We start from the raw sequence: 17037 nt of genomic DNA on the forward strand, positions 1-17037 counted from the left end.
TCAGGTTTATCCAGCAGATTAATTTCATATGCACTTCCTTTGCTGGAGGCAAAACTAGTTTTGTTACCTCTGAAATAATGCACCACAATGTACAGAGTTTTCTCTAGAACATTTAATTACAGATTGTCCAAGAGAAATTGTGTTTACTTTCAGAACAAAAAAAAAAAAACATAGGAAGACATTTGCAACATTCACAAGCTTTTTAACCATAACAACTATTCAAATATTACCTATTATATAAATCCTTAATAAGTGATTTTTTTTCCTTAAGAAGTGTTATAACCTTGAATAGAAATTCATATATGACCATTAAGATAGTTAAAAAAAAAAAAAAAAAGAAGAAGAAGAAGAAAAAAAATCCCCTGAGGAGACCAGGCTTCTTGACTCTCTCATTTCCACTTCTGTCCTCTCTCCCTCTGGTCTGCTGTCCTGGCTTCTCTACCTCCAACTGGCAGATGACTAGATATACCAATGGTTCTGCTGGGACTTCTATAACTAGTCACCGTCACTCTCACTTGAACTGCCACTGTCAGATTCACTACTGTCGTCCCTTCTAGGGGGGCTAAAGTTCCTACTGGAATGAGGTTTTCTGTAATACCAGGAGCCTTTCCTTTGTGACACACTCTTATTCCATGTAGAATTATTTCGTCCATGGGGTACATAATGGCCTTTTCTGCTCTGCGTTATTGTATTCCCTTCATTACCAGGGCCATTATGGGGACCTACTTCATTTTTGATATCATTATCAAGACCCTGAGAAGGAACAAGCAGACCCTGACCTTTGCCCTGACTAGAAAATCTTTGTTTCCCATTTGCAGTCACTCGGTTCCTGTTAGATAGCTCTGTACCTTTTCTACTGCTACCTCTGCCATTTTTTGGTATTTCGTTGTAATTGGCACTTTGCATTGTATCGCTGCTGCCTTCTTTTGGTCTCTCTTTTGAGAGCACATGAGGATAATGGAATTCTACCTTCCCCTGGTGAGCATTTTGGCTGCCAGCATCCACTCTGTTCCCTTCCTTTCCAGGGAGTTCCTTAAAATTGGTGGTGCCCGTGATGTCGTTGCTGCCCTCCACCAGGCTGACGTCAGCAGTCCCTGCCCCTTTCCCTGTTTGACGCTTGTCTCCAATGGCATTGCCATCACTTTCTTCTCTCTCTGGGATCTCATTATAATCTGCCCCCCTTGTGTCAGGGTTAATAGTCGCAGCTTCACGTGGGCCTGGAAGTCCTGTTTGAACACCTGTACTTTCTGGGTCAGGACTGAGAGCTCCTCCTTTGCTAGGAATGCCTTTAGAAGGTTGACCGTCCCCACTGAAAGGAAAGATATCATTGTCCCCTCTCTCCTGAAGATCTGTGTAACCACTGCCTTCGAAATCACTGGGGATTTTCCTGGCTCGGGAGAGCTGTTTCAGGTACTGAGTGTTGCGTCGGATGTGGATGTGAAGAGCATATTTGCTTTTTACTGGGCTCTTCTGGGCTTGGGGATTTCTTTGATGATTCCTTTTATCTTCTGAGTGGGCTTTGGCATAGTTGACACTTGATGGAATTTTGCTTAGAACATTCCTGGGTTTGTGCTCTTTGTTTTCTTCTCCCCACAGCTCAGTCACAGTCACAGTCGCTGGCCTCACCCCATGTGGCATATTACTTCTGATGAGAGCCACACCATATTCTTCTTGGTCGTGCAGGTTGCTGATGTCATCATCTCCATCCTCAACCCCTTTATTCCCAGTGGATTCAGGAAACATGGACATCATTAGGCCATCGCGAGCTTTTCCTGTGTTACGAATACTATAGCCTTCATTCTGTCTATTTGCAGAAGGAGTTGTGGATTTATTACTTTGGTTATTTCCATTGGCTTCAAAAAAGGACTCATCTTTCTCTCTTTCTTGGATAATGATTTCATTAGATGATGGTTCTTGATTTCTTCTCTTTTTAAAATGATGAAGAGCAATGTTGTCTTTGCTTTTTTCTTCCTGCTGAAGTATAATTTATAGCATAAAGTGTTTATTTCATGTTAAATTTTTTAAAATATAAAAATTCTTTGGCAATTTTTTAAAACCATATGTTTAATTAATGTAGTCTATTAACTCAATAGAGGCTTATTGGTAGAGCTCATTCTGGAATGGCCAAACCAGATTTCATGGAGAAAGAAAATGAGCAAGGTTGGAAGCATGAGTATGATTCAGATATACAGAGGGGGTGAGAATATTTTAAGGGTAAGTGGCAAAGTCAGTTATTTAGAAAAAGATAATATGAATAAACCTACATGGCTAGAGTGGAGAGATCCTAAGGAAGAGAATAAGAAATAAATTTTTAAAATATAGATTAAGGCCAAACTTTAAAGAAAGACCTAAACTTAAGAATGTGATAGAAGACTGTGATCCTCATGTAGTGAAGAGTTAGTCACAAGTGAAATGCATTTTACACTTTAAATTATTCTCTGGGGCTTGGGGTTGTGGCTTAGTGGTAGATCACTTGACTGGCATATGTGAGGCACTGGGTTCAATCCTCAGTACTACATAAAAATAAATAAAATAAAGGTATTGTGTCCATCTACAACTAAAAAGATATTTAAAATTATTAAAAATTTAATTATTCTCTCTCTCCCCTACCCCTTGCCTTTGTCCTGATCCTCAGAAGTATTCATTCAGGTATGGAAGAATTTTTATTCTTCACTCTTCTTTTTTATTTTTCCTTCCTTCTATTCTTCCTATTTCCCTCCCTTAATCCCTCCCCTGTTCTCTTTCTTTTTTTTTTTCACAGAAAATCTACAAATAGAAAACTATAGGTAATAATCAGCCTCTGACTTTCAAAAAACAAAAGATTTTGCAGCAAGTTTTGTGACATCAGCTATTATTTGAAAAAGAATTCATTAATTTTCTTCTCTCTTTGTCATATAAGACGAATTTGACAATCGGGATGGATATTTCCGTTCTCAATTTAGCATTTACCAGAATCATTTGGAAGTCTGTTGAAACAAAGACTATGGGGCCCAAAGGTCAGGTTTCTGACTCAGTGAATCTGAAACGGAGCTTTAGAATTTGCATTATAACAAGCTTTCAGATGAGGTACATTTTGCTGTTCTAGGGACTACAATTTGCAAATCTGTGATCCAGAATGTATGTTTGGAGATCTAGGCAAGAAAAGAGCCCAAGAGAAAATGGATGAAAAGGAGAAAGTAGAGTCAAGCAAAGAGCTTACACCTGAATCTCAATTTGTCCTTTCTTGTGGGAGAAGCTTGTGAAGATGCCACTTTTTTTCAAAGCTGGGGTACAGCCAGGTTTCAGTAAGCATGGCAGAACGTGGTTAGGAAGAAAAGGGCTGAGACTGATTTTGCCACATACTACTTATTCTTTCTCTCTGGCATAGGCAAGATATTGCAAGGTTTGAGCTTCTGTTCTGGAGCTATGAAGAGGGTGATTGCATAGGTGGAGTGAGGGAGTTCTAAAAGGAGCAATGTAGATGGAGCACATATACTAGGGACAGATATGAGTCATATTTTAAGAGGATACCAAATTGCCTGTGGAAGCCAAGAAAGCCCAAATCACTAACGGGTCCCCATGGAGACTACACTGATTGGATCCTAAGTGATAGTAGGTAATGACTTCCTCTTAGGAAGCCAGCAGGGCAATCAGCACTCAAATAGTCAACAACACTGTTCCATGGTGTCTGAAGAATCCTATCTTCTTCTCCCCTGTGGTATAAGCTGGGTTTGTATTTAATAGTGCATGGCTTATAGCAGCTCAATTCACAATAGCCAAACTGTGGAACCAACCTATATGCCCTTCAATAGATGAATGGATAAAGAAACTGTGATATATATATATATANGATAGGGCAAAGGCAAGGGAGAGGAGGGGAGAGGGGATGGGGGTAGGAAAGATGGTAGAATGAGACAGATATCATTACATACATTAGTATATGTATGATTGTACAAGTGGTGTGACCCTACTTTGGGTACAACTAGAGAAGTAAAAAATTGTGCTCCATTTGTATACAATAAATCAAAGAGCATTCTGCTGTTATGTATAACTGACTTGAACAAATAAATAATTTTAAAAAAGAGTAATTTGGGCTGGGGAGGTGCCTCAAGCGGTAACACACTCGCCTGGCATGTGCAGGGCACTGGGTTCGATCCTCAGCACCACATAAAAATAAAATACAGATGTTGTGTCCACCGAAAACTAAAAAATAAATATTAAAAAAATTCTCTCTCTCTCTCTCTCTCTCTCTCTCTCTCTCTCTCTCTCTCATAAAAAAGTGTAATATGTTGGTATTACAATTCCAATTTAAAATAAGTACACCTGTGATTTTAAGCTTAAACCTTTTTAGGAAAAGGTGTTTATTAGTTAAAAAACATACTTAAAAAGAAAGCCAAATATATGAAATTTATAAACTCAATTTAAAATAATTAAAATAATTTCATGATTCATTAGTAAACCAGAACAAAAATTAATCAAAGGCCCCCTTATATGTGTTAAAATTTAACTTTGAAAAAAATTTGTAAATTGAAAATAATTAATTAATTAAGAAAAAAAAGTAGTGGGTGGACTTAGCCATGCCTGTATACCATCTTAGAGAAGAAGGGGAAGTGAGGATCTGAGCATTTTTATCTAAAAGGGACTAAAGGATTTACTCAAAAACTATTTACATTATTAGATAACCTTAAGTCTAACAGGTTAAAATGAATTTATGTGCATTCCCTTGTCCCTTCATAAACCCATTGGTAGGGTTTTTTGAGCAACAGAATAATTACAGACAGAAAAAAATTCCATAGTTCTTTACACCCCAAATTGAATTTATGCCACTACATAAGCCTTCAAACTGGGAATAATATAAAATCAAAATAAGAGATATTTATGGAGGACTCAAGATTTGTATACAATTGGGCTGTGTGCTATATGTTCTAAGCAAAACCTGGTGAATTATTAAATGGCAAAGACATCCTGTAGGTACAAATGGTATGTGTAGCAATTTTTCTTCTTAGGCCATTGTGTTCATATCCATCACCTGACTATGGTTATGGGGTCCCATGTCAACCCCAAACTCTAATGTAGTCTGATCATCCCCAGCACACAGCATTTGTCACTTTTCTTGCCCTGGCCATATCCCTGTATTCACTACACAGCTTAATTTTGTCTTATCTTTTTGTAACCACGCTTCAATCTTCTGGCTCTTGTTGAGCATGTGAACATCTTCTTGGACATGTTAATTAAAGATGTAAACATAGATGAGCACTCCCAGATAGAGAAGCAATCAGCTGAAAACACACACTTTGGGAGCAAGTTTGTAGGGAATATAGCAAAGAAGATAGAAAAAACAGATTCAGGGAAGCCAGCATCATTGAGAATAGCACCAAGTAGAATAGCAGACAGGAGATGACAATGGTCTTTTTTAATCCTTCACTCCAGTGCGCACTAAAAGTAGTTGAATTATGGAAAGAGCATAGATATTAGAACCACCTGCCTGACTCTTTATTGACTGTATGACCTTGGGAGCCTTATTTAACTCTTTGAGTTTTAGCATTTTTCAGCTATAAGATAGGAAAAATGATACCTACCTTTTAGGATTGTTGTGAGAATTAAATAATTTTATTAAGTGATATAATGCATGTAATGCATCTAGCAAAATTCCTATCATTAAACAAGTCTATATAAATGATAGTAACAATCGTTTCTTATGGAACTGTATACAACTCTTTATGGAATGGTAGTTTGCTTTCTCACATAATGTTAATGATAGTCATTTGATATAGAATGCACGCCTGTTGTCCAAGTCCCTCGACATCTCTAACATGGTCATAGAGGCAGGTAGAGACAGAATTTTTCTGAACCCTCTGCCCATACAATACCTGAATGTTGCCCTCTGGCTGTTGGTTCCACAAGCCTGTGGCCCCTGATGACATGTTATTTAAAAAGTGGTTCTGACAGGACTTCTTCTCCCCACCCCTCTCTGTCTTTCCCCTACCCCCAAATAGAAGCACGGTTCTAATGGAAGGACCACCAGTTATTAATTATTTGGTGCCGTGGGGAAATTGTTGAATCAGCTCCCACTCGAATCTCAAAATAAAAATGGTTTATCTAAATGTACTTCAATTGTATGAAGCTTGCTAAGGTCTGCAAAAGTGCCAACTTGTAACAATTTTAAGATTTAATTTGAATTGATTTATTTGTGGAAGTTATGACACCATTAATCACCAGGATAACACCATTATTTTTTATATTCCCAAGTATATTCTAAAAGTAGGCAAGACTTTGCTATGAAAAAAAAGAGAAAGAGAGAGAGAGAAACAAACTTTGCAGTGAGATACTTCTGAATAAAAAGTACTAGAAACAGTATCTTGCTTTAAGTTATTTAGTTTGGGACATTTATATTGTCCATTGCAATCAAGCTTATTTACTCATTGCTAGTATAGCCTTTTGAGCTAAATAAGTGGGCCAGAAAAATCAGTAGATTATAATAATTCGTTCTTAATTTTTTTCTTTTCCTATTCTGAACTAGGTAGTTTTTTTTTGGGGGGGTTGTGTGTGTGTGTGTGTGTTTTTAGTGCTTTTACTAGTTTCAAAAGAGTAACATATTTACTAATGAATTCTATGCATGTCATTAGAGAAATTAATGAGATTATTTTATAATGGAAAACATGAAATAACTTTTGAACTGTGGTACGAAATAGCTAATCATTTCTAACCATACATCAGAGAAAATGTTTTAAAACCAGAAAAACTTGCTTTTTTGCATTTGCTTATGTTAAGTAATGTTTGGCTGCATACTGGTCTATGAATAAGTTAGCTGGTCTGATTTCCTATTTTCATTCTTCAGTTCATAGTATTCTTTTCTTGGAGAATGGCCTCACCCATTCATTTCTGTTTTCTTAAATCCTGCTCATCCTCCAAGGCCCAGCTCAATAATTCCATTATGTGGAGTTCCCTGAACACTAGGCAAACAACCAATTTTTTTCCTACTCCAAGTCTCTAAAGCATGATTAAAAAAAAAAAAATCCCATTTATATGGCACTTTCCACATTGCCTCTTGGGTTCTAATGATTTTGTAAGTGTCTTGTTTCCTTTCTAATTCCCAAGATCTGGAGAGAAAGAATTAAGTATTTTACATAGTACCTTACACAACAGAAATAGCTGAATTTGTTTGTTACTACAAGTAAGTTCTAACTGATTTTAATAGGCAAGTGGATGCAGTTTTAGAGATGGCATGTAAAAGATACCAAACAGACGAAAATAACATTCTGAAGGGAAACTCCTACTTCCATGGGAAATGAGAACAGATTTGGAAAAGTGAGTAGTACTTCTGCTGATGGTATTGAAAGCTGTTTCCAGCTCTTTGACCAACAAATCTACAAGAAGAGACTGAGTGAAAAGAATTATTGTCAGCCCAGTGACAAAGGCGTCATTCTTTCTCTTCTAAACATCCCAACACAGATTGAGTCATCCATGAAATGAATTAAAGACACTAAAACATGTCACTCTTAGGCCAAAATGATTTCTCCTATTAACTTTCCCCTGGTGGGATCCCCACCATTAGAGCATATGGTGTCCAGAACATCTCCTCACGTAAGATCAAACCTTACTCAAAATAATGTGGCAATCCATGGGTGTCTGTAGCCGCAGGTCTTGAAACAGAGAGGATTTTGAGCTAGGGCATGGGGCAGGAGTCAGGAACGCAGAGTGGCATTAGTAGAGAGGATTGAGGAGCCTAGGAGTATGGGGGAAGGGAGGAAGGCGCCAGCCAGGGACAGAAACCAGAGAGGAGGCAAAAATAAACTTGTCTCTCGTACAATTTCCCCTAGGGTTAGCCCAGAGTTTGGCTTGCAAAAAGAACCTTCACTCAAAGATTCTGCTTACCTTTCTGTTGGTTTGATTTTCCTTCCCAGATGATGTATTAACATCCTTAAAAATATAATACCCATATTTTTCATGGTGGCCTTTGTATGTTCTCTACAAAAACACAACATTATATTAAGGTGAGTGGTCATTCACTACAAAGCTTCCTGGCTTCCTTTCTGACAGCATGAGATATTTTTTAACTTGGGAGAAGTCAAATTCTGCTTCTGACAAATGGTAGTGCTTCTTGGAACCACAGGAGGGTGTGCGTCAGCCAGCTTCTGGAGACAACCAATTGTTCCTTCTCTTTTATCTACTTATCTCTAAATATGTTTTCCCTGCATGTGACTGTCAAATGCTTCACCTCCCAGGGTATATCAATTTTTCTTCAAATTTCAATGGAAATGGAGCATGCAGAAATATTTCAGTGAGATGGCTGAGGAGATCATGAGGAAGGCAGGTTTTACAATACTCACTCTAATGTCCAAATGGCAAAACTCACAGCAAGAATATGCAGCCTTTTAAATTTGCAGTTTTATCCCTTTGTAATTTTCAGTTTGGATAAGGAACAGAAGATTGTTAGTTCTTAGAACAGAGTTTTCTGAGAGTGCCAGGAGAAACTATGGCAGGCAGAAGTAAGCTGCAATTTGGTGATGTGCAAAGCTGAGAGTATTTGCTGAACTTTCTGGATGGATGTCGAAAATGAATTGCATGTAAACTAAATTTTCCATTAAAACCTGTTACCAATTTCCTCTTTTTCCCTTTCATTTATCACTTTGCTCTCATGTGTCTATGTGGCAAAATATGATTTGCTAGTTACAATATCCCAGAATTCTTCCTTATCCCTCTGAAAGTTGCCTAGCAAAACATTATTTCTTGAAGGAAGAAATCACACTGAAGAGAAACAAATCTATATTCAGAATGGTTTCTTACTTTCCTATCACACATTGTGTGAATTTTAATACTTGATTAACTTGAAAGTGCCAAAATGATGTTCGATAATTTTGCACTCCCAGTATAAGCACCCAAAAATATTTTGGCAGTTCAAACTTTCTCTTATTGACGTTTTTTCTTTACAGAGCTAAAATTGAGTTATTTGAGAAGAATGATTCTGTTTACCCTGTGTTCTTCCACACAGCCTTGCCGAGGTTTCACAGTCTGTAGTGGAAACGTCTGCAAGGAAATGAGGGACATTTCACCAAGTGGAACATTCTTTCATCCATTTCTTCAAACAACAAATCATTTATTTTTCTCTCACTGGGTTGTACTAGCCAATGTGGAAAATCATTCTAACCAAAAGAAGGTGGACCCAGTTATCCCTTCACAGTTATTTTGGTATTAGAAAGGACAGTGCCAGCTTTATTCTCCCAGATGGAAACAATGCCATCTCCGTTTCAGAACCAGATTCTAGCACAGAGAACCACCACATGGAATGGCAAGAAGAAGGCAGGCATGATGCTCCAGCGGAGGAGCTCAGATGCTATTGTTATTCACTGAAGAGAGATTTTCATTCTCAACCTGGAATTGTTGAGTATACGAGAACTCAGAGTTCAGTGCTATGGACTTATGGGAAATGATGGTATAAATTCAACGGTTGATATGATGAGTTAAGTTATGACAGTGCTGGTGGTCCAGGAAAAGTCCCACACCACAGTCCTGCTTGGAAGGAGTAGGATTATACCCCTTCTCTGTCCTGGCCAGAGGTTTTATTCAGGGAAGGTGAATGGAGGTGGTCAGCAGATTAGAACAAATTCTTTCTCTTGGATTGATATGAAAATGTAAAAATTTCTTGAGAGGTCCTGATGGTGAGGGGTTGCTATTGAAGTGGAGGATGGTCAGAAAATAAAAAGGAATAGACCTGGGCAGCTGTCCCAGGCCTTTGAGCTGAAGGCATCACAGGACAGCATGCAGAACAATATCTAAGAATCCTGGAGCAAGTTTTCTGCAACAGGAACAAGTATATGGATATTTAATTGTCAGTATTTCTATTTCTCTACTTACTTTTGAAAGCCCTAGCTTATCTGTGATGTCGAAAGGGGAACTACTGAGTAGAACATGTTTGTTCTTCAATATATATGCTAAAGTAGAAGCAGGAGCCATGGTGGGCTGGTTACAGAAGAGAGAAACCTTCAAGGAAAGATCAAAACAGAGGTAAACAGTTTCAGGGGCTAATAGCAGTCTGCCTAATAGCAGTCCTATTCACTTAGAAAGTAGTTTCCTAAATAAACCTTATTTAAAAACCTTAAAATAAACCTTAATGTCATGGATTTTCTTAAAGCATCTTAAAAATATAAACTCAAAGTTTCCTAAAAATACCTCAATGTAAATCTGTCTAATATTCCATTTTATTCTAGAAACAAACAATAGTTTCTCAAAAAACCTTATATTCATATAGCACTTCACAGTTTGTATACTGTGATAGGGATCTGTCATACAGATTTGCATAGAAATCTCATTTGAGTCCCATAATAACCCGTGTAATATAGGTAATAGAAGCCACACTGCCTATATGTACAGAGGTGGTAGTAGATGTAGAGGAGATACATTAACCTAAATCCTCTCTCTCTCTCAAAGCCCCAGGATTACAATAATAAATTTTAAGTAGTTACATAAGAAAAAGCATTTGCTGATAAAAATGTTCCCAAAGCTTACATTAACCTCAAGATATATTTTACAATTTTATTCTTTATTGTATTTTTTAAGGTCCGTTCTTATATGATCTTGTGAATGTAAAGTTAGATCATTTCATCATTCTTTACTAATGTCAGAATAGCTAAAATAGTTCTGGAAATGGGGTTATTGGAAGAATAAAACATAAAAATGAGTTGGGTAGATATGAAACAAAAGAAACAAAAGCATAGGCATCTTCTTAACAGAATACAGGCACACTCACAATCACATGCATTTGTGTATGGATTAAAAATACATACATGATGACACAGAGTACCTTGGTATAGCCATGATATTCTGTGACTTAGAACAAAGCCTTCTTAGTCATATTGCCTACTGATTAATTTTCATGGAATTGCACGGCCCAATGACCTTTTATTTCTCATGTTTTAAAATTGTTTGGAATTTGGCTTACAGTTCTTAGACATACATAAGTGACTCACTATATATTACATTTTATGCTAGCAATCTATTATTAAATACTTTAGGTAATTGCTAAAATAGAATCTGTGTACCTGTGAGAAAACATCACATTTCACTTTTCGCAATGCCAAATTTTGTACCCTTGCTGAGACTCTTTCATTTGAATCTGTACCCTTCCCTTTTCTCCCAATACCCAATTGGTGGTTGATCTGGGCTTGAATGTGGTTCTGTAATGGAGATGGCATTGTCTGCCTCTGGGAGGAAAGTTGGCACCTTCTTTTGACCAGTGGTCACTGGATCAATGTTGACATAGCACTTTACTGGAAAATGGTCAGAAGCATCACTCCAGCTGTTCCTTGGAATGTAATGCTCAAAATAAACTCATCCTCAATTGGTTAGATTGAACTAGGTCAAATAGACCCACACTATCACCATCATGCCTAAGGGCGTGCCTCTACAGCCTTGGTGAGCTAGGTGATGTGGATTGGGCCTGACACACGTCTGTTTTAAGTAGTACAGCCCCCACAGGACTCTGTGAGTACGTGTACTAAGAGGGGTGTATGCTTTCCCCAAATTCTGCTGTCCTCACCAGATGGTATGGTTCATCCTTGTCCCTCTGGTTACCCAACTGGTTGCCCACTCACTTAGGACCTATATTTAAACATGGTTGGCAACACAATGATTACTTGTTTCCATAGTTCTCCAACCAAAAAGGTTACTCTGAGAAGTTAGGATACTGTTCAGACATTATCTAATTAGCGCTGTGTCTGCATTGCAGAAAATGTCTGTAATGCTCAGCATTGTCACAAGACAATTTGGTCACATCCTGAGTACTCATCTGGGTGAATCAGAAGAAAAGACACAAAGGGAAATAGAAGCTTGAGTTGGGCTAAGTTTAGGTGGTACTACTTCATATCTTTAGCCTCACTGAAGAAGAGAACATCTTTAGCAAAATCCCACAGCACTAAGGTGTTGAAAGAAATACAGAAACATTTTGTACCTTTGCATTGCCATCTGTTTACAAAATAGTGTTGGTGAGCTTTAAAACAGTCATCTGGAGTTCTTCATTCGGATAATATACTAATATAGCATAGTATGTACATACTAGAGTATATACAGTAAAAAAGAAAAGTTTTGGCATGATATAATTTAAGTCTTTGAACATTAATCATTAGCCTTAGCTGACTTGAAACACTCTTACTGGCTTTTGGTTCTCTCAAAAATACTGCTTTATGTGCTCTGTAGAAAGTAACATGGAGATATCACATGTTTATTGAAAGGTTCCTTAGTGATAGATGTTAAGTGCTGGATGTTTTCTATATGCTTGATACTTTATTGTTCCTGAATTAGATAAATGTTAAATTTATCTTTTACTAATGTTAAAAGACGTGGCTTAAAAGAAAATAAAGTAAGAGATTCTATGAACATAAATGAATTTGTAATGCTTACTGATGCTGCCCAGGTCACACTAAAAAGCAGCAGTCCCACATAGACGCCTTGCATCTTTGAGAATCTCTGTGAAAAGACAATAATATTTTACCCTAAGGCATTGCCAATTGTGAACTGCAGCCATAAACTCAAAAGTACATGTAAAATCCTTCCATCAGAGCATCCATTTCCTTTATGTATATTAATAATTATATATTATTATACATTATAAGTATATAATATTTATATACTGGCACATGTTTTATATAGTTATATCTAGAAATTAGCATATATATATACAAATATTTTGTATGGCTTTTTTATACCCAAATGTGGATATTTTAACCTAAAAATTGTAAAGTCTAATTATTTCTATGTGAAATGAAAATTGTTGACTATCATTAAAACAATAAAGTCAGCTACAGAAATGATTTAGAGACACATTTATTTGCTCTATTGTTAGACCTACATTTTTTTCTCATCTTTACAAAGAAATCATTGAATATTTGTATAATTCAAAGTGTCAGTAAATTAATATAGCAGCTTATAATAGACTCTTTAGGTGTGTCAAAGTAGCAAACGCCACCGTGAGGAATAAAATTCTATTTCAGTCCAGGCTGGTGCCCCAACATACCTTCCCATATTCATTAGCAAAGTCTCTGAATTCACCGCCATCTCTGGGCTGGAGAAACTACTTATGTGACATTTACATTAATAGCTAGCAATTTAAACATTGAAATGAACTAAGGACTGTTCTAAGAATTTCATATGTATTCAATTATTTGAGCCTCACAATAACCCTATAAATGAAGTGAGTCCTATTATATAGATAAAAAAAGGTCAAATAACTTGCCCCCAAACTCACAGTTATTAAGGGGCAGAACAGTGATAGCTATCCAAGAAATGCAGCTATAGAGACAGTGTTCTTAGTCAGTACTATGTGCCACCTTAAATAAGTCTCTATTCTTTAATCTTATTACAGAAGTATCTACACATAATTGACTTAATGACAAATCATATATCAGACTCAACAATGTAATGTTTAAAACACAGTTATGGGTAAAATTACGCATTTATACTTTGGTAAATATATTGACAGACTCTAGTGAGCCCTCGTAAGTAGCCATTAGATTGAAAAACATATATATTGTCAGCATATCTTTGGACTAACAATTTGTTGATTTTCATGAGCATTAAATATTTTACTAATTATACATAGACATATAGCAACCAATATGAAAATAATATTTCATTCTTTGTGATTAGTTGGGATAAAACACTTTTAAATGAGAAAAGTAATATATAAATATTCTTCTAATCTTTAAACATTTCAAAGCAAAAATTTATTTGTAGAAGTAAACAAAATTATTGAATATATTCTGAAGTTTTAGACTATTCCCTTCCAAACTAATATAATTCTAAGGAATTACTTCAAACTAAAATTTATTTCTTCAAATATTTTATATATCCAGACAATATAAATCAGTTATCAAATAGCAATGCTGAACAGTAGAAATATCATCACAGACAATGTTTGAAAACATAAACATGATCAGATTTTCTTTATTCTGGTTTGTAAAGGATACAACCAAATTCACAGAGGAATAGAGTAGAATTTAAGTCTTTGTGTTACTGTGAATCTTGATTATGCTGATAATCAAATCAAAGAAGAAGCTAATACCAAACCATCAATTTGGTGATTAGTTGGTGATTTCTATAGCTTAGTAACACACTTCTTATGTTATAAAATAAAGCACTGAATACTACTCAGTTGTGTAAATTGTAGAGAATAACTTCAATTTGCATTTACTTTCAAAAGCAGTAATCTGATCAGAGTGCCAAGCATCTTGAAAATGTAAACAGCTATGATATAAAGCTATTTGCTACCAAAAACATTGAGAGAACCAAATTACCTGGTATGTTTTACCTTCAGAAAACCTGGTTTCTTCTGCAGATTAGCAGTCTCTGAGCATTTTGCTGAAATTTAAAGTTTGTTAGAATTCCCAGTGTCCAATCAGCACTGGCCCACTTTGCACTAGCAAACAATTTGTTACCAGTGCCCACAGATAACCACAGGGGGCAAAGTAATTTTAATCTAAAAATGTTTTTGTGGTAGAAAGCTGCTATCAAATGTTCCAGAAAGTGGAATAAACAGAAAATATAAATACCTCAGTTTGAATATCATGTTGTCAGATAATTAGAATTGATTTAAAAACTATTAGGACAGAATACCTAACAAGTTTATAGATAGAAAATATTTATAAACTAAAAAGTTTATAGATGCGAATTTTTTGTTATCTTTTCATACAAAAAGTCTCTAACCTCAATTTTATCTGAATGAAATTCAGAAACATTAACAAAGATGTTTTGAGTGCCTACTATGTGGTACCCATTGAGGAAATAATAGTGAGCAAAATGGACAAAATAATTCTTGTTTTCATGGAACTTAATGACTCAGTAGAGAATACAGTAATAAATAAGATAAATAAATAAACCAGTAAACCATTTTATGTTAGATAATGATATAGATGAAGTCTAAGTATAAAACGTACTGCAGGGATAACAAGCATTAAGATTGAGGACTCTAGGTTGAAATCTAGATAGAGTTTTTGAAACACCTTATTGAGAAGGCAACTTTTGGGTAAAGACTTTGCTATGGTTTGAATGCATGTGTCCCTCTAAAACCCATAGAGTCTTTAAGATTTGATTAAGTCATGGGGGTAGAATGTTCATGAATGGGATTAGCAACTTAATAAAAGAGCTGGAGGGAATTAACTAGGCCAATTTTGCCCTTTCACCTTTCTGCCATGTAAGAATGCAGAATTTATCATCTCTGAAGGGTGAAGTCACAAGGGACCATCTTGGAAGCAGATAAAACAAAACCTCATCAGATACTGAACTTGCAGAACTTTGACCTTGAACTTTCCAGTCCCCGGAACTGTTAGAAATAAATATCTTCTCTTTATAAATAACACAGTCTGTAGTATTTTGTTATAGCAGCATGAACAGATTAAGACATCTGTAGCCACAGGACTATCTATAAGAACATTCCAAGCAGGAGGAATAGGAACAACAGAGCTTCAGTGACAAGAACCTGCTGGCTTGTTCTACAGAAGAGGCCAATTTGGCTAGAGGAACTCAGCAAGGAGAATAGCAGCAAATGAAGTCAGAAAGGCATTAGGTGGCAGATGATATGGGGCCTGAATGTCATCACAAGACTTTGGACTTTACCCTGAATGAGAAAGAAATCCTCTAGAGGTTTTGAATGGAGAATTGACTTAAGGAGTGACTGGATTAGGAAAAGGGCAGAGATAGCATCCTTAAAACTCTCATGATGATCCCAAAAAGAGCTGATGGGACTTGAACCAGAGTGTGGCAGAAGGATGATGTAAGTGGACGTATTCAGAGTATATTTTGAAAGGCAAGCCAGTAAGACTGCTGGTATACTAGATAAAGGCTGTGAGAGAAAATCAAGAATCAGGATGACATCTGTGTTAGTGACCTGCAACTAGAAGAATTAAGTTGCTTTATATTGATCTGGGAAAATATGCAGAGAAGATAGTTTTGAAGGCAATATTGTGAGTTTAGAATTGTTCATGAATGTTATACAATGGTCAATTTAGGGATTTCTTTTTATTTGGCAGTATTAGGGATCAAATTCAGGGCCTTGCTCTTGCTAAATAGGTGCCCTACCACTGAATTATAACCCTAGCCCAAGAGTACTGAATTTCTTAATGAAACAAGTAGCATACCCATATAAGAGTAAGCCATTCATAATTATTGCCTATTCATCTCTATTGTCCACACTGGCTGCCAAATTCATAATTGTGATAGTTAAGGGGGTTCCATTCAGTCTAAAAATATAACAACCCATGGGGTTTTTACATTGAAATTATATGTGAAAATATGTATGAAAAAATGTGTGAAAATTATTTAACCTATAGTTTGTGATAAGAACTATCTATAGTTAAATGCATTTTAAAAATTATAGAACAGGGGAAGATGGCGGCGAGGGGAGTGCATTACCCCCGTGTGCTGCTTCACTGTGTGGGAGTATGACAAGTCAGGACGGCTAAAGGCTATCTTGTTAGGAATTTCCAGCAATAGTGGGGTGCTCCGGAACCTGGAGGAAGGATTTCCATCGCATGAGGATCTGCTACGGGGACTCAAACGCGAGAGGTTTGTCGCACGGAGGGTAACACGGCTTATTCAGCAAATCACCCCGCGGCTAGAGTCTGCAGCGCGAGCTGGGATAGAGACGCAGGGTTACAGCGCTGCAGTTTCTGCCAGCCGTGCAAGCACCGTACTCAGGGCTGAATTCTGGGTTCGAGACGGGGGAAAGGAAGCGGTCCATCTCGGTTCTCCACACCGGTCAAACCACAAAGGAGGCCAGCAGCCACCATGATGGTAAACTGACGTCACCTACCCTGTTTTAGACTGACCGCAGCTCATTCAGCCATAGATCAGGTAATTTCAGGCTGCAATTCACCTGCGGCTTGCAGACAGATTGCTAGGGTTCAGCGCCTGGGTGCTTCTTAGAACCTGAGCTTATCGGAGCAAACACCGAGCGCGGGGCAGCCGAGTTCCGGCTCCCGGAACCGTTCCGCGGAGCCTGCGGAGGCTGCTTCTCGGACTCTGCTCCTATCAGAGCATACAACAAGCACTAAGCAGCCGAATTCCGGC

The 17037-nt window shown here is 37.0% G+C and overlaps 1 protein-coding gene across 1 annotated transcript; it reads right to left on the minus strand.

Moving 5' to 3' along the window:
• Positions 1 to 313: 313 nt before the first annotated feature.
• Mepe (matrix extracellular phosphoglycoprotein) lies at positions 314 to 1937 on the minus strand. Its single transcript, XM_015499197.2, has one exon. It carries the CDS (start codon positions 1750 to 1752, stop codon positions 496 to 498), a length of 1257 nt encoding a protein of 418 aa, XP_015354683.1. The 5' UTR covers positions 1753 to 1937; the 3' UTR covers positions 314 to 495.
• Between the last annotated feature and the right edge of the window lie 15100 nt (positions 1938 to 17037).

The sequence above is a fragment of the Marmota marmota genome, unplaced genomic scaffold, assembly GCF_001458135.2.
Source record: "Marmota marmota marmota unplaced genomic scaffold, marMar, whole genome shotgun sequence".
Classification (NCBI taxonomy): domain Eukaryota; kingdom Metazoa; phylum Chordata; class Mammalia; order Rodentia; family Sciuridae; genus Marmota; species Marmota marmota.

Excerpts from the sequence above, each read along its gene's own strand:
- Mepe (XM_015499197.2), bottom strand. The coding sequence starts at position 1,752 with ATGATGTCCATGTTTCCTGAATCCACTGGGAATAAAGGGGTTGAGGAT.